At 39.3% G+C, this 22,858-nt stretch overlaps 4 protein-coding genes and 1 long non-coding RNA gene across 5 annotated transcripts; 2 read left to right on the top strand and 3 right to left on the bottom strand.

Moving 5' to 3' along the window:
• Positions 1-288: 288 nt before the first annotated feature.
• rtf1 (RTF1 homolog, Paf1/RNA polymerase II complex component) lies at positions 289-8,911 on the bottom strand. Its single transcript, XM_018681652.2, has 18 exons — positions 8,743-8,911; positions 6,940-7,050; positions 6,640-6,790; positions 5,423-5,624; positions 4,947-5,064; positions 4,725-4,836; positions 4,500-4,638; positions 4,229-4,406; positions 3,976-4,058; positions 3,758-3,845; positions 3,529-3,636; positions 3,359-3,436; positions 3,117-3,238; positions 2,878-2,935; positions 2,264-2,341; positions 2,063-2,164; positions 1,496-1,610; positions 289-1,358 (listed from the first exon to the last, which is right to left on the bottom strand). The coding sequence occupies exons 1-18, from the start codon at positions 8,824-8,826 to the stop codon at positions 1,252-1,254; spliced, it is 2,034 nt and encodes a 677-aa protein (XP_018537168.1). The 5' UTR covers positions 8,827-8,911; the 3' UTR covers positions 289-1,251.
• A 905-nt stretch (positions 8,912-9,816) lies between these two features.
• ndufaf1 (NADH:ubiquinone oxidoreductase complex assembly factor 1) lies at positions 9,817-11,583 on the top strand. The gene is given in 5 exon segments (XM_018681654.2): positions 9,817-9,867; positions 9,869-10,348; positions 10,639-10,824; positions 10,987-11,061; positions 11,205-11,583. Coding segments are annotated over 5 exon segments (915 nt in total). The 5' UTR covers positions 9,817-9,834; the 3' UTR covers positions 11,346-11,583.
• A 155-nt stretch (positions 11,584-11,738) lies between these two features.
• Positions 11,739-14,823, bottom strand: nusap1 (nucleolar and spindle associated protein 1). The gene is made up of 11 exons (XM_018681653.2): positions 14,643-14,823; positions 14,404-14,472; positions 14,119-14,313; positions 13,693-13,948; positions 13,462-13,574; positions 13,310-13,360; positions 13,029-13,207; positions 12,693-12,853; positions 12,491-12,607; positions 12,295-12,406; positions 11,739-12,205 (listed from the first exon to the last, which is right to left on the bottom strand). Exons 1-11 carry the CDS (start codon positions 14,715-14,717, stop codon positions 12,118-12,120), a joined length of 1,416 nt encoding a protein of 471 aa, XP_018537169.1. The 5' UTR covers positions 14,718-14,823; the 3' UTR covers positions 11,739-12,117.
• A 106-nt stretch (positions 14,824-14,929) lies between these two features.
• On the top strand, positions 14,930-17,827 carry oip5 (opa interacting protein 5). The gene is made up of 5 exons (XM_018681655.2): positions 14,930-15,239; positions 15,667-15,733; positions 15,948-16,070; positions 16,347-16,428; positions 16,731-17,827. The coding sequence occupies exons 1-5, from the start codon at positions 15,068-15,070 to the stop codon at positions 16,821-16,823; spliced, it is 537 nt and encodes a 178-aa protein (XP_018537171.1). The 5' UTR covers positions 14,930-15,067; the 3' UTR covers positions 16,824-17,827.
• Positions 17,608-22,224, bottom strand: LOC108886683 (uncharacterized). Its single transcript, XR_001961483.2, has 2 exons — positions 21,855-22,224; positions 17,608-21,169 (listed from the first exon to the last, which is right to left on the bottom strand). It is a non-coding gene; the product is annotated as an uncharacterized LOC108886683 (long non-coding RNA).
• Between the last annotated feature and the right edge of the window lie 634 nt (positions 22,225-22,858).

Genomic DNA, 22,858 nt, shown 5'->3' with positions numbered 1-22,858 from the left:
TTTCTTTCACTGCTATTATACATTTCTCCACACCTCCAGTTTATGATGTTTGTGGTTTTACTTGTAGTGAAGTACAACTTAATTTAAAAAATCCCAAATCTAAACAGAAACATACACAAAAAACTACTTAATTACACTACCATGTGTAAAATAAAATGAGGTAATTATAGCGTAGTTAATAATATTCCATGCTTCCATATTAAAATGATGAAGTAACATCTGAGCAGGTAACTTGTGTTGCTGCTAGACCTGCTTTAAGAGTAGAAAAGAGACAAAATGACACAGATGTTATGAAACAGTGCCTCTTTATTTTTTCCGCACTCACTCCAAAATGCATATTTACATGGCATGCCACATCAATACAGGAACTGACTATGGACACAATTGATAACACATAGAATCTGCTCTGGGAGTTAAGGGCAAGGGAATTATATCCCATGAACAACCAACCAAGAAAGAACAGAAATGAAGCAACACTTTTATAACCAGGCCAGCCATAGAAAAGGGTTCCTCTTAAATTGGGTTGTTTCAAAGACTTAAAAAGTGATAAATATCCAGCTGACATGTACTGAACTTTTCACACTGGTCATGGAGAGCCAGCATTACTGTCGAGTCAGAGATGATCATCTACACTCTGCAAAAATACAAGTGGCTGTTCAAATTTAGGATGGACTGCAAGGGTAGATGATCACACATTTGGGGAGTTCAGGGAGGGGTGGGGACATTTACAACAGTTCAATTCATTGCTGGTCAACTCCATTAGATGTCCAGTCCGGTAATTTCAAAATGCCTCAACAATCTAAGTCTTCTAAAATAGTGTCCTCCTTGTTCAAAGTAATAATCCACAAGCGCCGTGTCCTTTTGAGAGAAAAAAAAAAAACAAAAAAACAAAAACAAAAAAGGAGTAGACTCCAGAAGATCCAAAATAGGGGAAGAGGAGTTAAATACATAAAAAAACACAACTCAATATACGAGTTTGTGTGTGATAATGTGAAAATAACAAAACAACAAAAATCTTCTGAGAGAGATCCTTTGAGAAAAATGTTGTCTTCGCTCAATCAGTATTTCCTCTGTGTTTGGATAGACAGTTGTTGTATCAACACACATCCTCTAGGAGTCATTCACTCACTCACTCACACTCACTCACACACACTCGCTCGCTCTCTCTCAGCCACACACACAGACATACTCTGACATACAGCCAATTACACATGCATGCAATGTGGTTTTCTGAATGATGGACTGGCCACATTAGATCAGCCCCCTCCTCTTCTTGTAGTCCTCCAGGTTGAGGGACCTGCGTGGAGCGCCGTCCTTCACTGGCAGCGCATTGGAGCTCACGGACAGAGACTTTGCTTCTGCAGAACGCAAAATGCAAAATCAGTATGTCTGTGCTAAATCGCTATGGCTGACACTAACAACCATTTTGTGCTGTAGCAAAGTAGGCATCTTAATATCTTCTGAACCATAACATTAACAGGAAATATTGTCTCACCTGCATTGGGAACCTGTAGGTCTATCTTGACGTCAAAATCATGAACTTTAAACAAGTCCTCTGAGAGGTCAGTGGTTGGTTTGGGGACATCTTTGTCTTTTGAGTTTGTTTGTCCCTGTAACAGAGACCCAAAGAAAAGATGTTTGAACTCCTCAGGGTTTCTGGGTCTGTTCAATAAAATGAGTTATTTTCGCCTAACTGCACACGTGCATACCTTAAGTAAACAGACTCTCTTTAGTTTCCTCTCTATCTTCTAACAACTTCAAAGTGACATCCTGTCAGTCATCCAGCCATTAAAACAAAATGCAGCTTACTCCCTCGAAAAAAATTACTGACAGAATTTAGCTGGGAGATTCTTACAAAATGCTTTTCCATTCTCTGATGGCTGAAGACAAAATGTGTCACAGGTGGATCAACAGCACAGCAATTATGCAGCAAGCAAGCAGTTTCCTGTTTGCATGACATTTCACTTGAACAGCACTAAACAAACAAACTCAAGTGAAAGAAGTGAACACCTGAGAGGTCACTCTTAAAACACTGTGAGAAAACAGGGTGTGTCCTGCCTACCAGTTTGTTCTTTTCAGCACTGGAAGGATCTGGTGTCGACCCAGAGCCGTACTTCTGGTTGAGATGAGCAAGAATAGCTGCATGGACTGACGGGTCTCTGGCCTACAGAGCCAGAAGGAGCAGAATAACAGATTAGATTCAACAGTGTTTAATCACATTGTGCATAAAAAATGAAGCATGATATAATTTTAGAAATCTCACATTTGACACCATGGTGGGTTTGCACTGTCTTCGTGTGAAAGGGTCCATTTGTTGGTTTTTGGCATTTTGTCCTTCAGCCTGTGAGAGAGCAGGGAAATAAAAATTGGATTATTTTAACAGCAGCACAACTTGGACAGCCGTCTGATTTATAATGATGAAGACTGCAGTAAAATCAATAGGAAAAGTAACGTTTTTCCTTTACAGAACACTGTAGCAGTGGAGAGCTGCCACATTAGGAAAATATCTGAAGCGTGGCAGCCTTTTTAGAGACTAGGAGGACAGTAAATATATCATTTTCAACTGTTGAAAAAAAGAGACCATTGTTTTCAGAAAATACAATTGATTCATAAAGATGGAATCTCAATGATATTTTTGTTGACTACCACACCCTTTGCTGCAAACAGAAACTACAGGATGTGAACAGCGAGTAACATGGAGTGTTTTTCACTTCCACATCTTGTACTTTATAACACAGTGTTCATTATAAAAGTGCAAATATGTAAACAATACTTTTGTTACACTGCATACTGTTTTTTTTCATCCCCAGTCTGAGCATTACAACTCATCAGAGTCAACCAAGCAGTATAAAGGTGTGAAAAGAGGTGGACACTTACCACAAGAGCTTTCTCAGATTCAACGATATTCCAGCTTCTGTTCCTCTGATTAATGTAGCTGCATAATAAGAGATTTAACAATTCTGTCAATATAAAAAAAATCTATAAAGTACTCTTAGAGCATAAAACCGAAGCCACAATCTACCCCATATTCTATCAAGAAGTAGCTACAGATATTTAAAAATGTGTTAATTCAAGTAAAGTAATATGATGAGGTAAAATAAGAGTAGCTTGTGTACCTGATGGCAGAGATGTTCTTGGTCCTCTGTCTGTCGAGTGCTTCTGCCCTTTCCTCGAGTTCATTTAGCTCATCCTGGATCACTTTCACTTTCTCACCGTCTCCACTCTCTTCTGCCATGGCCTTCAATCAAAACAAATGAGAGGAACAACAGTAAGACGTTGACATATTATAGCCACTACACATTCTAGGGCAAATTTGTGATATTTGTTTCAGTGACTTGTGTTCTGTGATTTCCTTTACCTTATCTTTGAGTAGCTGTGTTTTCTTCATGGCATAATTCGGTGGTGCTTTTCGGAATCTGTCCTTCTCTTTAACAATCTGCAAGAAAGACAAATAAATGTTTTGGTTCCTTTAATATAGTGAATGAGACCTGGGAAACCAGTGAACACATTTAGAGAAGACAGACTTACATCCTCTATGTCTTTGTCATTGAACTTGTAGTTCAGAGCTTCTTTGATGGACTGCTCCTTTTTGGTGATTTCGTCAAGAGTTGGGACTTGCATCCCAGCAACCATCATCTGCAAAAGAGAAAATCAACACACAAAACTTTTACCTCTCAGCCTCTGTTCCTTCTTAATCTGACTATGCTGATTACATATCTTTGTTTGTTCAGTTTTCCCTCTTTTAAAATCCACTTACCGCCTCTTTCCACTTCATAAACTCGCTTTCTGTAAACTCCTGATTTGATACAAACTCAAGCCTGAAAACCCGTGTGTCCCCGCCATGCCTGAGGAAGATAAACAACATCAGTAGGGCACATTTTTAGGGAGCAGGAATAATGGAAGAGATTATTTGTTAACTGATTCTTGATTGCCTACTTTAGTTTGTATGATTTATATTTGTAACTGTATACCTACCTTAACTGCAGTCCCTTGTTTGTTCGCGTTGATCCAAGTTGGTAAACCTTCGCCGTCTCTACCACATCCACAATTTCAGCAACCTATCAACAAGGGAGGACCACAATTAAATCAAGCTTCACTAGTCAGCCTTTATTTGACTAAATCTGTTTCTAAAGAACCCCAGATCTTCACTATCACCATAACACATGAGCACACTGCTTGTCTAATACTGAACACTGTAACAGAAACTTTACCCAGAGGCCAAGCTCACCCTATAAACTGGTTTACTGCTGCTGTTCCCGATCCCTATCCTCACAAAGCAGCCAGTCACAGTCTTAGCAAAGAAGGGCATGTGGCACCAGCGCTCCAGCTTGTTTCTGGACAGGCGGATCCTGTTCAGCTCATCTGGTAGTGAAACTGGCTGCGACTTTGGTGGAGTCTCCTCTTTTCTGTTAGCAGATGTGCAACATAAAGAGTTACATGTAAGCAAAAGGAATGTGGTCTCATGATAGATCTTTAACTGTGAAAAGACTGATACTTACTCATCATCATCATAAGACGATGAACGCGAACTCCGATCACTTTTAACTGATGACTTGTCATCGTCTTCCTCCTCTTCCTCCTCATCATCAGAATAAACCTCGCTCGTCTTCAGGGGCTGACGTTTGGCGAGCAGTTCAGCTGCTCACCAAAGAAAAGAACCATCAGCATTTAGAAGTGAATGAATTGTTACAACAATCACGTCATGAACAAGTTAAAACTCCCACCTGTTTTGTTTTTCTTCTTCTCACGTTCAGCTTTGAGTTCTTCCATGGCCTGGGACTTTTTGTCAAGTTTTTCATCACGTTTGGATCGTCTCTCCTTGTTGTGTGACATGACCTGGAGAGCAGTGCACATCACAATCACACACAAAGACAGCAACAAACCAGTGCTGATGCTGTAAACCTTACACTACATTAAACTGTGACGTAAGTTAAAACTGGACTCACCACTTGTGTGTCTTGAACCTGAGATTGCTTCCTTTTTTCTTGTTCTTCCTCCTGCTTCTTCTTCTTCTCCTCTTTCTCTTTCTTCTTTGCCGTCTTCAGCTTCTTCTTAATTTCAAACCTGTCAAAACAAACGTTGTCCTGAATGAATAATCAGTGAGCTCACACACAGCAGTATGAAAATGCCAGACTCTGCCCAATGCATGTTTTTGCATTCTACTGCAAGGCTGTTGTTGAGAAATGTGCTGAGGGAAAATGCCATGGGTGTTTTCAACTAAATTGAATATTCTGTTTGATGTTTGCTTTTGGCTTAGTTGATACATTCTGTTAACTATTTGAGCTCTGTCTTTTTGTTCTACTTCTGCGTTTTTTGTCCTACATCGCACTGACATTTGGGTTAAAATATAAATTTATTTTATGCATATTTATTATCTGTGTGCTGTGTATCATTTTTAAGAGTTTTCCTTAATGCCACTCACCGTCTCTTTAGCACCTCTCTTTTCTCAATTCGGTTGAACAGCTCCTGCTCTCTCTCCTTCTCTGTCATCTGCTCCAGACGAGCTCTGTCCTCCGCGTCTCCCATCAAGTCATCGTCATAACCGTCCCTGAACACCTCGTCCTCAGAGGAGTCCGAGTCTGAGCTGGAGGATGAACTGTTGCTCTCTGAATCAGACACCTCACCTGATAAAGAGCAAATCATTGACACAAACAGGAAGCTGACTTCAGGTTCATATCCAGAGCAAAGTAAGACTTTAAAAAAAAATTACAGGGTGGGGATGCCTTGAACTCAACTGTAAGTTGGTCTCAGAGCCAATCAAAACAAGTTTTAATTGATCAGTATTGGCCAATTTAAGATTGACCATATTTGATTCCTTACTTTATCCCACTGTTCTCTCTCTCGTCACTGATTCTCCTACATTATGTCTCCAAAAAGACTGTATGTATAACTGCAAATGCATTTTAAAAACTGAATAAATGGCTGAAATGGGAGAGACATGGAAGTGCTTTTAAACTGGAAATGAATGGTACCCTAACAGCTACTTGTGATGGTTATGATGTCTAAGCTTCACCGAATAGGCATAACAACCTTTTTCAGCATGACTAATATGATATGGCACCAATATAAAGCAAATTACAGAGTGGCTGTGATGCAAGCTATTCCTGCCTTTCTTCCGAAGCATATCTTTATCATCTTGATACGTGTACGGAATTTTGACCAGATTTCCAGATCTTTTCTCCCAACAGACTTTTCCAGTTTTTCCATAACCATATGGAACGCACATAAACAATTAACAGCTTAGATGCTACACTGTGTGCCAGCCAGGATAAAAGGAGATGAGTGAGTGAGTCACCTAATCCTAACCACCTAAAATACCTGAGGACATGGCACTCTGCCATACGTTTAATCTACAGTTCACAATATATTCTGCTTTGCAGAATGGTCAGACATACTTTATGGAAGATGCACTTTATGTATTTACACTTTATGAAAGGTGTCATTAACATAAGGACATGTGTCGGTTGGGTGAAACTGAACTGCCAGCTGACATCTGCACAACTTCCACCACAATGAGTTCCTGAACCTTTTATTATATTGCTCACTGAAGCAACTGTGGCTTTTCTGAGATAAAAGAAATTATGAAATCTTGCTTTTAGAGCACAAAGCATTTTCCCCATGTACACCAAAGACACATACCCTCCTCTGGTGCAGAGCTCTCAGCCGAGCTGTCTCCATCAGAGCTGCCAGATGCCGTTGCTTTATTAACCTTCTTCTTTGTAGCGTTCTTCTTCTCAGAACCTTTCCCTGGCTTAACTTTCTTTTTGCCTTTGGTGCCACCCACAGTCCACTAGACAAAAGAATGAAAAAGTCAGTTTTGATTATTAAATAGGTGTAAATGGCCAAGAATGGTGGGCTGTAAAATTTATTTTTCATATTTTTTACATTCCAAACTGAAAAGAATAAAGTATTTAAACAGTAAACACCAAACTGTCATACCTCATCGTCACTGTCAGATGTCTCAGAGTCTGTAGAAGCAGCAGGATTGCTAACAGGCTCTTCCTGTTCACCTGAATCAACCCTCTTCCTCTTTGCCAACGATAACAGCTCCTGAAAATGAAATTGCAGTCATGTGGTTCAGAGAGAACATCCAGCAATCAAAGCTGTGAAAACTGCTAAAATGTAACCGTAACACCCTGTAGCTTTGCTCATATGTCATGAGTGGACATCTGTGAATACAGGTGTGAATAAACCCAAACCACATGGAGGATGCACTGGGTTTCAATGCCACAAGACACATTCAGAAGTAACCTCATATACAGAGTGAATGTGTCCGTGGTCAAAGAACAAACCTCCCACACACAGCTGATATGCTAAGACAAGCGTCTGAGAGATGTACCCATAGTGAGCTTCCAAATGACCCCACAACTCCTCCTGACTAGCAGAGCAGGCAGGAGCAAATTTGTACTTTTGTCCAGCAGTGGTCAGTTTCCCACAGGTAAAATGACATATGAGCGAGGATGCAAAATCTTATCACAAGTGGTCAACCAAACACTTCTACAAAACTCTGACTGAAGATACCAGCTCTGAACAGGCCTGAATGCATTTGATAAGCAATCCACAAAGACTCAATGCTCTGTATCATATCAGCACTGAGTTTATTAAGCTAATCAAGTATCAGATGTGAAATGCTGAATCAGTTTTTAATGCCATGGTAATCAATGGTCTCATAAATATGATCACAATTAGTTCCACAGAGTGAGGTTTACAGATTTTAGACTTGGGGAAAAGTGAGCATGGGTATCGGACAAGTACTTTGTATGGACAGATTTGCAACACTGGTATCAGTACTGATGGAGACTATAAGACTCATAAGTCCAATATAAACATTCAATATTAAAGAACATCTTATGTGCATTGCTGGTTTTATCGAGGTGAATTCAAAACACAACTGAAGAGAACAAAAAGTCTGATTTGCGCATCTTCTGGCCATCTGTTACTCACTACATGTGCCAGAGTTCTGAGTGTGCAGTCAGGTAATGGACATGGGAGTTTACTGGGAATCAAAAGACCAAAAAACTCCGGATGATTTGAGAAACCAAGGCTGAATGGACTTTTCTCATCTGTTATTCACTGTATGTTGTCTCTGCAGCATCAACTCTTTCGCAGTGTGCAGTCGGGTAATGAACACGAGAGTTTACTGACACATTAGACTGTGAAGCTTTTCAGTCAGCCTGCCACGCTTGTTTGACAACAACACTGAAATAGCAGTCCAGCTCACTGACGTCATTCAGGAGATAAGGTTCTTCGAGCTAAATCAAGTGCGGCTCCACTAAGGCTTCAGTCTGTGCAAACATGTCCCATTCTCATTTGGTCTAAAAGCTAACAAACAAATCCCCCAGCAGCTCACTGCTCGAAACCAGTAAAAGGCCAATGGCGCGGTATTTTCGTGGCAACATAATACTGCACGACTGCTAGCCTTGAGTGCATCTCTCGGAATGTAACCTTACCGTTAGCATAACTTAGCTGCCTGATGCTACGACACTGCTTTCAATACTACCTTGAAACACTTTACTTGGAACTGAATACCTCTCAGAAGCATCCGAGAAAAACCTAACAATTAGGTTGTCTTTGGGAACGGAGTGTTTAATCAGAAAAGAGGCAAAGACTGTGAATAAGACAGGCCTGTTTTCAGCGAGGCCAAACACAGCGCAGTCAGTTAGCATACATTAGCTTCACCTCAAACTGTTGGCAACTTAAGACGCGATCACATGTATCAAAATCAGAAAAATGCGTACCTACCTGATCTAAATTATCGTCGCTAGCACTGTCTTCGGAGTCCGAGTCGATCACGACTCGACCTTTCCGCTTCTTTACATTCACCATGATTAGCTGCACGGCTAACCTGCTAGCTACCTCTGTGTCGTCTAAATGTTTGAGGCTAGCCGTAGCTACCACCTAGCTAGTTGGCTCTGCAGTCAACCACACAAAGGCACTACTGAGCATGCGCGCACTTATTGATAGTATGGTTACCGCTGGATTTTACATCTCTGGGAGCAAAATAAAATTCATGCTTGTGCTTGTGCTTCCATGGTATATTATTAATTAGTTGTAATAGAGAAAATGAGGGAATAACGACGATAGTTAGCTGATATAGGAACGACATATCTGAGTGAGCGTGTCAGTCAGGACCGCAATCTTTGGTGCACTTAAGCTGCATTCAAGGTCCACGACGATTTAGCTTTTAACTGTTCTGCGGCGGTGTCTCACTCGCTTCCCTGTGATACATTTCTCTGTGAATGTGTGCTGAACGCAGCCCAGGTGCTTCCGTTGGGTTCCCTGTGTATACCCGGACAACCTTGGATTTGTAAGCGTGTATGCAAGAGCAGTTTCTAAGTTATTTGTAATTTATAACAACGCTATAAACCGACATCTTCACGGTGAAATCAACTTTAAATACGAACAAAGTACACCAGTACAGCATGGCCAGAGTAAGTGGAAACACATTTGTATTCAATGTATCTTATTCACAATAATACTGTATATGGTAACGTTAGCTATGTAGTTTGAAAATGTAGCTACTCCCAAACAAGCGACTGTTTTCATTACTGTTATTCTATAATTGTATTATTCATTATTTAAATAGATGTGTTAAAATGAGGATAAATCCCATTCAAAGGCGAGTGTTACCTGATTCTAAAACAGCTATATCTTCTTAATTATTGTGAAACATAGCAACTTTAAAGAATCATAATAGACACTAGACACTTTTTAAATCCAAGGAACTTCATCTTGTTTGTTCATTATCATCCTGTAACTCAAATGTAATGACCTAATAACCCCACTTTCCTATGTCATGTATCCCTACAGTGAATCATTCAGATCAGCCCTGAAATGTCGCTGTCAAAGATCACACGTCTCCCTTCACCGAAGGCTGCTGAGCTCCATCCACCAGCAGCAGCTGCTCCTGCCCTCCATCACCCCCCTCACTGTGCCCAGGAGAGCTGTGATCCAGGGTCAATACAGACGACCTGGTCAGCCCAAAGAAGACAAGTTTCCATGGCAGAAGATTAAGTTCGACTTTGCAAAGGGTGTGGAAGGGATAAAGAAGCATTTCACACTGCTGAAAACTGAGTTTTTTGACCGCTGGGTTGGTCCAGAAGGAAAACCAATTATTGACCACATGCTGGAGCAGAACAGAGTGATATGGGAGTTCAGAGGTCCAGAGAGTCTGGAGGGGTGGACGGTGTCCTCAGATTGTGAGATAGGAGGCCAAAGCGAAGTTTACTTGAAGCTTGGCAAAAACAACAATACCTGTTTTCTGTACGGGACTCTGAGCTCAACTCCTCCAAAGGATGGAGAAACACGCTACAGTGGCTACTGCACTATGCGTTCAAAACAACCACTGGTTAGTTCTCTGCTTTCTAAAGTTTGTGGAATACAAACACCACATCCACCATTCATTTCTGATCAGGATGGGACATGAGTAGTATCCGGGGTCATAGATATCATTAGGAGACTGAACTTATGTCCTCAGTACAGATATTTATATATATATTGATAATTGTGTAACATTCTGCTGACAACCAAAGTGTAGGAAATACTCATCTTATACTTAATTTAATATTGGTGGCAGTCAGGCAACTACTACAGCTGTTCTAAAAGTTAAACCACCCCAAACATTTTGTCTTTTTGCAGGCTTCCTTTGATAGGAAAAAGCACTACGATTGGACCAATTTCAACACCCTGTTTTTGCGTATACGTGGTGACGGCCGTCCGTGGATGATCAACATTGCAACAGAAACATACTTCTCTCACCAGAAAGACGACATATACTGTTACTTTCTGTATACCAGAGGAGGACCGTACTGGCAAGACGTCAAGGTATAATGTCGTGAGAAAAAATATTTCAAAGCCTTTAATACTGTTACAGGTCTGTCAGATACATTGTGCTGAGAAGATGAATGTGAAGAAAGGTTTCAGAATTGTTGCTGCATGTTTACTTTTAGGAATAAGCAGTGATTCTAATACGTTACTTACTTACAGATACCTTTCTCCAAGTTCTTCCTTACACATCGTGGGAGAATACAGGATGATCAGCATCCTCTCTGGCTGGACAAGGTAAAGCAAAGTTACTATGAAATGGCATCAAATACATATGAAACTAACTGAAAGATGTTTTTAACCTGTAACTGTAGCTTCCAAATACACTTAATTCTCTTTATGTGCCATATAGTTTTCATTTAATCTGTTTGTATTTACAGATTAACACCATTGGATTTACCTTGGGAGATAAAGCAGATGGTCCGTTCCAGCTGGAGATTGATTACATTGGTGTGTGCAAAGATTATGCACACACTGAGGAGTTTGCCTATGAGGTGTACAAGAGGAATCCTGAAGTTTGACTGACAACTACTGCAAAACTGCAGATGAACTATTACTGAAGAAGAGCTGCACTCTTCTGCTACTATCACTAAACAAATGTACCGCCCTCTTGAGGTGGACAACCGATTATACCACATTCACCACTCTTGGCAATAAGGCTGTGTATCTGTATTCTAATATGTACTGTGATACCTCACTGTCAGACATTTGTTACCTGCAGAGCTTAATAAAACTTGTCAAGGAGTGTGTCTCTGGTGACATGTGGTCAACTCAAATTATTTTAAACTGAAAGACACAACAAAATGAAATTGTTTCCATGTCCTGAATCTGTGACACATGTTCCATTAACAATACAACTATTCTCCAGATGAATACTGTAATTTTTGTTACAAAAATGAAATAAAATGCTACACTTTAAAAAACAGCAATAGCAAATTTAATTGGAGAATGCAGACAAGAGAATCTTTTGTGTCAACGTCTTTCCTCTCAAAAACACAAAGCTTATCCAATTTTTAAGAACAAAATTACAAATTTCAAATGCAGCACAACAGGACATCAATTGTCTACATATCAGAATACACAAATGCATCATTCAGAGCTAAAAAAGTGTTTCAATTAACACACAAGTCAAATCTAAAAACACTGCACAGTAGGTTAGTAGAATGATAAAAGAGCTTGTCTACTTTCATAACAGCAGGCTAAAAGAGAGCAGGAATAAAATTATCAGCTGCAGACAACAAAATATTTACAGTGGAACAGGCTGTACAATGTCTACAAACAAGCGCAATATTTTTACATCATGACGAGGCCTCTTCTTGCCCCAAGCATATTCTCTTTCTTCTGCTTCCGGTCTTCCATGTGTTTTGCTCTCCTGTTCTCCCTAAAATAAGATACAGAAATGTGTAAGAGACTGATGTTATATGTGATAAATCAATATCAGACAATGGAGGTTTTTAATTTTAGACATACCTTGTTTGGACTTGGTGCTGTTTGTAATTTTTCTGATGCGAGTTTGAGATCAGAGACTTGTTTCCTGCTGCTGCTGTGTTTTCTTTGGACTCTCCAAAGGGCTTCAGTTTACCTAAAAAAGAAATGAAAACATTAGGGATTTGTGTGTAATAATACAGTACATTTCAGTTAAAAAGGGAATGAAGACCACTTATACCTGTATGAGGCTTGTAGGTGAGGGGACGAGACAGACTCGCCTTCAGATCAAAGGTCTGCTTTTTTTGTGTTCCAGGAGTTATTGAAGTACTTGTGTTGCCAGTGAAAACAAATGGCCCTTTGGAATTCAGGAAAACATATTTTAATAACGTCAATCACCACAGTCTTTACAATTCTAAATTCAGGATTTAAAGTTAAAGTACCTGGAGTTTTTGTGGCAGAGAAAGTTGAAGTCTTGACACTGTTGGGCTTCACTGCATCAGTTTGTTTGTGAGGGGTGCTCGTGGTCACACAAGGTGACATGCGTGCCGGCGTCTTCACCAAGGATCTCTTATGTTCATTGTCATGGGTGGCCTCTGAGAACCTTCACAGAAACACATTTGGTTGTGATACGACATAAATTTTTACTTGTGAGGGAAAAATCTTGAAAGAAAGCAACAACTCCTAAAGTTGCCACTTAACAGCTATAATGTAAAATAGTTGGCTAGTGAAAGGATTTTTTCTAGTAGCTAAAGCCTGAGGAAGAAAGGGTGACTCACCGAACATTGATCCTGCGAGTGGAAAGGACAGACGGTCTGAACGGAGCGGCTTCCTTCCCAGCAGCTTTATTTGGAGGAGCTTTACTGGCCGAGAGCAAAGTGTGTCTGCGTTTGTCATCAGCTTGTCTCTTATTCACCAGAGCAGGACTGAGCATGGAAGCGCGATTCTGATTTGCCTTCTGTAGAATAAATACATACAGCTGATCAACTTCTTTGCACTGTGCAAGTAGTCAATATACTGCAGCTGTAGAGTCAGTACAATTATGGATAATGACACTCACCGCTTGGGTTTTGCCCTCAAATTGCAACAGTTTAGTTTTGTCCGAAAGATTCTAAAAAAGGAAAACAATTTATTTTAAAAAGATCACTTGCAGTTTATATTTAGAGTTTTCTGAATAAAGTCAGCCAAGACTGGTTAGAAGCCTCTGAGTACCTTCAGCTCTTTAACTGAATTTCTGTAGGACTCCATCTGCTTGGTCTTCCGCTGGACATATGAGTCAATGGACTCCATCTTGTTAAAATGAGCCTCATGGAGTTTTTTGAAGTCTACAAAAGAGATACATTACAAAAATAATAGATAGATAGATTTTGGAAGAAAACAACATCCTTACTGTAATGTGGTCTCTTGAGAGATGAGAGGGAGAAATAAAAACAGAGAACTTACTAGGAGTGACTGGCTTCAACAGCTGTTTGCTCTTCTGCTGGAGGCGAGGGATTTTACCAGCTTTGGCCACTGCTTTTTTTTCATCATGCATAGATGCTTCATCCTTGATGTTGGCCTGCTGCTGCTGCTCACTGTCAGTGGCCTGGGGCTCCTTGGGAGGTTCAGTTTCATGATTATCTTTGGCAGAAGACACTTTTCTCTTCTTGGCACCCCTGGCACCACAGGGTGCAGTAGATGCAGCCACTTCAGTGTCACCCTTAAAAAGGAACAACAGTTGTCAAAGTCTTTAGTCTTCCTGATTACAAGAAACTGACACTGCAACACAGTAACGTTTGTTAAATACTATTTAATTGTAGTTCTGTTACTATCGTCTGTTTGTGTTGGGTATATGATGATGTGTAATAATTCTGCAGCACTTGGAGGTACCTTGGCATCACACTCAGTCTCTCTTGCAGCATCAGAGATCTTTCTCTTGGTACCGTTTCCTTTGCCTCGGCGTGTGTTCACAAACGCAGCGGTGCTGGAAACGTCTTCCTTGAAAGATGCATCTTTATTTTTCTGACTATTGTCTTGTCCTGCATTTTCGTCCTCTTGGACAGCAGCCACATTCTTATCTTGTCCCTGGAAAACAAAAAGACATTACTTTTTAAAAAGCCAGTGTTTAATACTGATCTTGCAGCTTAACACTATTATTGACCGGGAGCAAGTTACCTGCCCCTCCTCCTTTTTGTCCTGTTCTTGTTGATAATGCTGCTTAATCGTTTTCAGGAGTTTGTCGGCCTGTTTTTGAACAAAAAAAAAATGTTAGTTTAATTGAATGTATCATTCCAAATTACATACAAAAGCAAACGTTAGCTTATAGTTACAGTTAGCAAGCCTGAACAAGCTACCGTTCAGAACAACATTCAACTATTGTTGAACTGTTCAGTTAAAAAGTGCGGTTCCATTACCTTCAAGTTTGCTTTAATCCCGAGCTCCTTGGCAAGGCTTCGCAACTCTGCATATTTCATGGAGTCCAAATCCATGTCGGTGTGTTAGTTTATTCCGTTTTGTGAGATGAAAACCAGCATACACGCGTTTTGCCTCTCGCACCGTGATACAGTGGCTGCGCCTAACGGTTAAAACTACCTCCGATTCAAAACACAGCCGCTGCAGCCGTTTGATTGGCTCCTGCGTGTAACCGGATGTAACTCGCAGCCAATCAGAGCGAAGATTCCTTTTGTTTAATTTTTTTAATGCCAGCATTTCTCACAACACTCCAGAGGGTGGCAGTGTTACGCCGAGCGAACTACAGCATGAAGAAGTAAAGCTGTAGTAGAACACATCCTGTTCAAATTCACAGGCGGGACAACAAGCTCCAGAAAACTTCACCAACATGGAATATGACGAGAGCCTCTTGATGCAACGTGTCGACGGTGTAAAACTGGCCAAAGAGGCAGAGTACGGGCAACCGATGACTCTTCATTGCGCGCAATGTAACACTGTCCTGGGGGACTCCGTCGGTGTCTGTGGGGAGATTCAAAGTATGGACGCTATCATGTGTCTAAGTAAGTCCATGTCATCTCTCACCGATCATAAAACACTGCAACGATTTATAATATGTTTTAGATATTTAATTAATATTCAGCTTGGCAAGTTTACCCGTTGTATGTTTCTGTAGTCCCATGACTGTGGTCTAGTGATAGTTGGGTGTATGGTGGCCCAGAGGTGCAAAACACAACACTTAATGAAACATATAAAAATGGTAAATAATGGTATTTTAGGAAGTTAGAATATAGAGAAAGGTATGAAGGCTAAGATTAGATTTAATAAAATGGAGATACTTGGTGTCATCAATGGTAGTGTAGGCATAGCACCAAAAAAAGTATCATACTATATTGTTATTATTGTTGCTTACTTTATTTGCTCCAGCCCTACAGTGCCTGACATGCCTGACATGCACACACATTGACACTGCTGCTTGTCTCCCTTCAGGAGTAACCAGTGATGTGGTCATCAGTGATGCAATGGAGTCAGGACGTAAAGGGGATATGGTTGACTGGTGAGTGAATGCAGCAGTGCTGTTTTGTTTGTTTTTTTGACAATTTCACAGAATGTTTTATGAGCAGGATACATAGACTGTAGTTGTATGGATCAGAAGTCACTGACGGGTTACTGACTGTCATTAAGGAACATGTTCTTATTTTGTTCTACACTCATGACCCAAAGGTTCCTGTCAGGGTCCTATTTATTCATTGCTCTTGTTTTACTTTCAGCATCTACAGCTCTCTGAAATGTCGTGGCTGTCGCTGTGCTGTGGGCAAAGTTATTCACTCAGCTCCATTACGTTTGGCCATGATTCGCTCCCTCTTTCTCCTCTACAAGGCAAACATCAGCTGGTAAGCCCTGCTGCTTCTGCTGAGCACACAAGCTTATTGACTTTTTGTGTACAGGTTTACTGCTGTCTTGAGAGGCTAAAATAAACAAGTGCCTTATGAATGTTGTCCATTGCAGGAATTGATTTTTGTAAAGCTCAGGTTAGAGATGAAACACAAGCACTCTCAGTTTTTGTTTGTGACCGATTTCCTCTCTTTCACTCCATAAATCTGATCTTATGAAATCAGTTCAGACTACATGAATTGATCCTTCAAAACTCCCTTTGCTTATTTTTTCAGTTACATCCTCAACACCAGCTCAATGGTGGAAGCGTCCACACTCACATTTGATCTGAAGCCCCTAAGACAAAACATTAAGGAGGTGAGACAACAAAACATAATATGTTTATTCTGATGATCATGATTAATACCTGCATGTACAATTGCAGCATTTCATTTCCTTCTCATTTTCACCTCATAATATAAGTGCTATCTGTACTGTATTGACATATTCTAGGTTAATTTATTTGGCTATTTTTATACTATTAACTAAATAATTGTAGATAATAAATAGACATTTAAGTTTGAAAGTCTGGGCAAAGAACGACTGTAAAAAACATCCAGACAGGAATGATGAATGCTCCTGCCAAAAAAAACAAATCTGTTCTTCCCTTTCTCCTGCAGGCGAGGCAGCAATTTGAAGCACAGCTGGATCAGATGTCACATGTTAAGAGCAGACTGGCCGACAGGAGTGTTTCCAGTGAATTGGTCAAGTAGCACACACAAGCAATCCAGATAATACCTCATCCTAGGATTAGGGATCATGGTCTCTTCAATCTGCTGCCTCCTGTAGGCTCGTTTGTGTTGTATGTTATTTTTTTCCGTCTCTTTTTCATTTTTCATTAAATGTTTTTTGGTGATTCAGGCATTGATGTTGCTTTATATGTCCCTACAGCCAGCATACTAAAACCCCTGTTTATCTGTAACTTTAAATGTAAAATTTCTCAAGATTTCCTAAATTATTTTTTTAGCTTTGCCAAACTTGAATGAATGCTGATTTCTATTTTTGGGAAAGAAGGCAGTGTGGCTCCAAGGATGGCAACACACTAGGTCAATCATTTGGTCCAGCAGCCCCTGTTCTCTAGATGTCTGCTGTAAATTCCATTTTGTCAATAAAGTTAAAAGACAGGAAGAAAATAGTACAATAACTCCTCCTAAAACCACAAATTGTTTTTACGTTTATTTTTGTTTACAGATTGAAGATATTATCTGGCTCATACCTAGCATAAACACAAATGTTGAACTATTCCTGTAAGCTTAAAATTCTGTCACACCCTCAGAGCCAACTAGATATTTTGTGCTGAACCAGTGGTAAGGATCTAGGAATAATGTATTAATTCCATTTTTATTCAATAATATTTTGTTTTGTGACATGTTACAGCCTTACAGAGATGTTGGTGAGGCTGTTGACTTTTGCTCTTATTGCAAAAATGATGATGTACATTACATTATTCTCTCTGTAACTGCATTAAAACTGTAAGTAAACATCAATACCCAGCCATCCAATTGGCACCATGCTGCATTTTATTGCTGAATTTCTGATACAGATTCTTTTTTTTTTTAGTTGATACAAAACCAGACAAGAGGCTCACACATAATAAGCATGCCCATTTCCTCCCCCTGGAGTGCATAGTTTCTACACAGTCCACCTCCTCAGTGGAAAAGTTGATCAACAAAGTAATGTCATTAATCTTCTTACTTAGGCTTTTGGGTTTTGTTTAGTTTTTTTTTTCATGGGAACAAAGGTTGATCAGTGTTTTTCAGCTGCACTGTGGCAGTACTGCCATGGTCATGTTTGACACAACAGAGAGTGAGAGCAGAAACACTTAAAACTACTCTCTGTTACTTTTTTGGTGCTGTTTAGTCTGTAAAAACCACAACTGATGATCAAAACTACCTTGACATGCTTGCTATAGTGTCAAACAACCGTCCCCAAGTTGTCACCTTGTCACAGAACATCTGATATGAACATTTCAATATCCTAATTACACTCATTCACATTACAAAGTTGGATTATTGCATGCAATACAAATCATTCATTATTCTGCTAAGTCATGCATATTTTTTAAACCCATATATTCATGTTGCTAGACGCTTACTTGCTTATAAATTGTGATTATAAATCCCCACAAAGAGCATTACAGGGTTTTTAGAACACAGTATTCAAGACAGGATGGTGATGATGACGGTGCAAGTCAGTACATAGAGAGAAAGTGCTTTTCAAACAAGTGTCAAGTTCATTCAGTTAAGTACTTTGCAGCCACAGAGTTACTGAAAGTCTGTATTTCTAAAGGAAGGGGTGGGTTTTGTGGATGTAAAATGCTACAAGAATTGAAATTTAAAGCATCTCTCATGTACCGATGGGCTTAGATTTTTTTTTTTTGGTGTTGAAAGAATACAAGGCAGGGAAAATACTCTCTGAAAAATATAAGTATCTAGTTAAATTTGTCAATGTAATACCATTATGCTACAGCAGTCCTCACACACACCTTGTTCTGCAGGAAGTATCCCAAACCTTCATAAGTGATACTGTATTCTAAAGCCAAATGTTATATGACTCCCCAAAAACAGTGACCAAAAGATAGATAGCTAGCATAGGCATAAAAGAGGGGGGGGGGGGGGTCCTTTTAACACTTACACCCTGGCACTAAACTCATGCATTATTGTAAGTTATTGCTTCTAAAACTCTAATCAAATACAATTTTATGGATTAAAATATAATGCTCTGGAATCCCAAAACTATGAGGTATTATGTACAACACAATGTCATGGTGAGATCTTAATTCTAGGACTAAAACACCACGTTGGATCCCTACCAATTAGATCCAAACCTAGGTTAAAGTACTACTCTTAATATATCATTTCTCTATAAACGTTCCTATCATTGTCACGTCTGAGACTTGGGTTCTTGGGAGCTTTTTGGCTTTCACTCATTAACTACCTAATTCTTTTGATGCTTGAGAGTGCATGAGTACATTTTAGGACGTCTTTTTTGTAAGATAAGAATCCTAAGAACATACAGCAGGTCTGTTAGAAAGCACTAACTTATATTGAACATGTACGCCTACATAGAAAGACTTGAACCAATACTTTATTACTGCATATCCTGATTGTGTCATGCTTCAGCTGCATTTTCTGCACAACCTAGACATGAAATAAAGAGAAGATTTTACCTTAGTCTAAGATTTTAGGGCAAAGCTTTACCTAGATGTGGTGTATTTAAAAGGTTTAGTACGTCAGTTCTACTACCCTTTAATTTTACTGAAATGGTCTCCACAGTTTTGAGCTCCAGCTTAGTCTAGAAACTGATTTCACTATTCTTAAAGCAAGCATCACTACTGGTCATGCATGGCTACTATAATGTTGGCACCACAGTCCCGCTAAATAAGCTAATGCACATGAGTCTATACATATCTTAATGGAAGACATTGGTGATTTTGTTGCTTTCAAACAACTTGTCACTTGTTTTTATACAATATACAGTTTGGTCAACAACATGACAGTTAAGATCAAATATTGCACAAATCCCGGTAAATGTGATTTTCTTCTTTGTATAAATCATATAAAAATGGACAAAGAAAACTAAAAAAAATGAGACCAGGGTTTCCTTCAGAAAAAGACAAAGACAAGGTGAATTAAAGCTGCTATTTCTGCACTGGTGTCATTTTACAGCAGTTTAAAGACTGAATGTGATGTTTTCACTTAATTTTTGGATTATTTTGTCTCATGGTTGATGGCAGCATGTAAAATATTCTGTTAATATATTTCTTACATGGTTATAAGATATGGATGAATAAAAGCTAACATTAAGGGGGGAAAAGAACACACTGAAAATGAGACTAAATGCAGAGTGAAAGACAAAGACAAAATGAAGAGGATCCTAAGAGAAGAAAACTGGACTATACTTTTCATAATGAAAGATTAATTTAGATACTTTAAGTTGCCAAATTTTGGGGATCTCAAAAATGAAGTCACAAGGGAAATATCGCCACTTCTGCCTCTACCTGCAACTTGTGAATAAACCTGCAGACTTGACAAAGGAGAGCACTATACACACGAAATGTAAAAATGAGAGCATGGAGTCAAAATACAATCTTGTCACCTTCCTTTAGAACAGATGCATAGGAGACCACACTTTGTGTGAGTCAGTTTTTTTTTTTTCTCAAAATGGCTGAACTGAAAGTAAATGAAGTGCGCATCATGTGCTTGTGGGCTGCTTGGTCTTCTCCTATTCACCTGTTGACAACCTCACTTTATTAACCCCACTGAAACTAAAACCAAATTCATCCAAGAACAATATTTAAGACTGCTGTGGCGCTTGACAACTATTAGGCTACTTGTACTGATCACACTCCCTTTCACTCCTGTTGGACTTGTTATGGCAATGAGGTAGTGCAAAAAACAACAAAAAACATCCTATGAATCTAATTTATCACAGGCCTTGATCTTTGCTACAGTATCTTGTGTCTTTACTTTCTTCCCAGAAAATAGGAGCAGTTAATTTGTTCATTATCAAACTGATTTGATCTTATTACAGTGAAAGTGGGGATTTTTTTTTTTTACTTATTCAAGAAAAAATTGTCACTATGTCTACATGCAGCCTGAAAAGAATCTAACCAAAATATGACTGAAAATGCCCAAATCATGGAGACTTTCAGACAAATATAGAAATTGAAGAAACTGCACTGCTTTTTACCCAGCATTAGGCTACATGTAAATATAATCAGAGTGTGCGTGATGAAAGTCAGACTAGCTCAAAATCTTGGAGGATGTACTCATTGGTGAACATGCTGCGGAAACAGGCCAGGACAAGAGGAGATGCTGTGAAGGAGAAAGAGAGCCAATGTCCCAGTAACAGCAGGAAGGAGGGCACCTGTGTCCCAAAAGCTCAAAAGAGGTCATCTTCTCAATGACTCTTCGTTCTTTACCTCCACAGGTCTGGGTGGTGGTGGTGGTGGTGGTGGGAGTGATTGGTCAGTGGCACTGGGGCTGATCTGAAGGGGAATGCTCCTCCAGTCTGGACTTCAGCTGGTTTTACATCTGCATTAACTGGAAAACCCATCCTAGAATAAAAATTCACACATTATTCCAAAATTATTTTACAGTTCTGTTTTAATTTGTTAATACTTAGTGTAAAGCTGAGCAGCTGAGAGACTACACTACAGTATGATGATGATGTTTTCTAATCAGCTGCCTATCATTTTTTCTATTTTCCATTTCAAATGTCTCATTTCAACCAACCAACTACAAAACATTTCAAAGATAATAAATTTACAATGATATAAATCAGAGAAAAACTGAATATTCATATTAAAGAGCTGGAGCTAGGGAAGGTTTGGGGGTATTTGCTTGAAAAATAACTTCAGCCACAAATTAATTATAAGAATTCTTGTTGTCAGTTAATTTATGCACACCAACTACTGGATTAATTGAATAACTGCTTCATCTTCCCTAAAGACAAACCTGCTCCACTGACACTGATTAATGCAAATAACTCCTCAGACAATATGACAGAGCTCATATGAATTAACATACAACATGTGAACATATAATGACATAATAAATTCAGTCTTTGATGCTTTGTGAGTTGTCTTATTTTACAGAGACAGACTTTCCTACCCAAAGATAACTGAAATAGCATAAAGCATATTCAGGTCTATTCATCCTTTAAACTATCTTGCCAATTTCCAAAATGAGAAAAACGTGCTGAGAAAGGTAAGTTTAAGCTAGTAAGCAGAAAACACTGACCTTGGTGTGAGTTAGTCCGAAATGATGCAGAGATATTTCGGCTGTGGTTTGAGCTGCAGCTGCACACAATGGTAAACAAAAGCCAGGGGGGTTTCTTCCTCTTCACTGACACATTTAGGTCTCTCAAACTGGACGTATGCCGGGTCTGTTCTGTAAAGACAGACCGCTCCGGTAGGGGACACATTTAGAAAAGAATAAACCGAAAACCCCCAGGCCCCCTTCTCTCCCCCCGACATGCCGGAGAGGAGAGAAGAAGGTCCCCTCGTCCCCTTCTCCGCACAACCTCTGCTCTACGCCATTTTCGCTCTGCTACTACGAACCAGCGGAAGAGTACGATTGTGCCTGAGACCTGTCAATCAAATTTAAAGCCCGCCCCGGAAGTACTTGTATTTCTCCCTAACGGTCATCAATCAAACTTACTAACCGCTAACGGAACAAACGTGACCAAAATCAGCAAAACCCCTGAAATAGTCAGTGTAGTGACTACACTGTAGTCTAAACAAAGCCGCCAAAGTAAAGTAATATATATATAACCTGATACTAAAAATATATAACCTGATACTAAAAAGCATAAAGAGTAAACTGTGATGTGTATAAACGTTGGCTAAAAAGGCCTGTCAGTTCTATGCTAGCAGAGCTAACAGCTCCAAATTAAAAGTTGAAACAACTCATCCCATTATTGAGTAGTTGGTCAAAAGAAAATTAAGCATACATTTTAAAATAATCAGTGCTTTAAAAAACACTTATATAAGGAAATGAATCAGCCATCAGTATTGAAAAAAACATTTTTTAAAAGTCATATTTTTACCTTGATGTCTTGTCATTCAAGATTTATAATTAGCTTGCTTTCACGATGTTAGTATAATTGCTAAGTATTGCATTAAGTTCACATTTGTAAAGTATTCTGTCTTTATTTTGCAAGATGGATTTCCCAAATCCATTTTTAAAAATCCATACAAGTTATCACCTGGGATAAACCCTGATACAAGAGTACAAAGTTTAAA

The sequence above is a fragment of the Lates calcarifer genome, linkage group LG19 (genome assembly GCF_001640805.2).
Source record: "Lates calcarifer isolate ASB-BC8 linkage group LG19, TLL_Latcal_v3, whole genome shotgun sequence".
Taxonomy (NCBI): Eukaryota; Metazoa; Chordata; class Actinopteri; family Centropomidae; genus Lates; species Lates calcarifer.
Note: the sequence above shows the minus strand (reverse complement) of the source record. Positions and strands in the feature narration are given on the sequence as shown.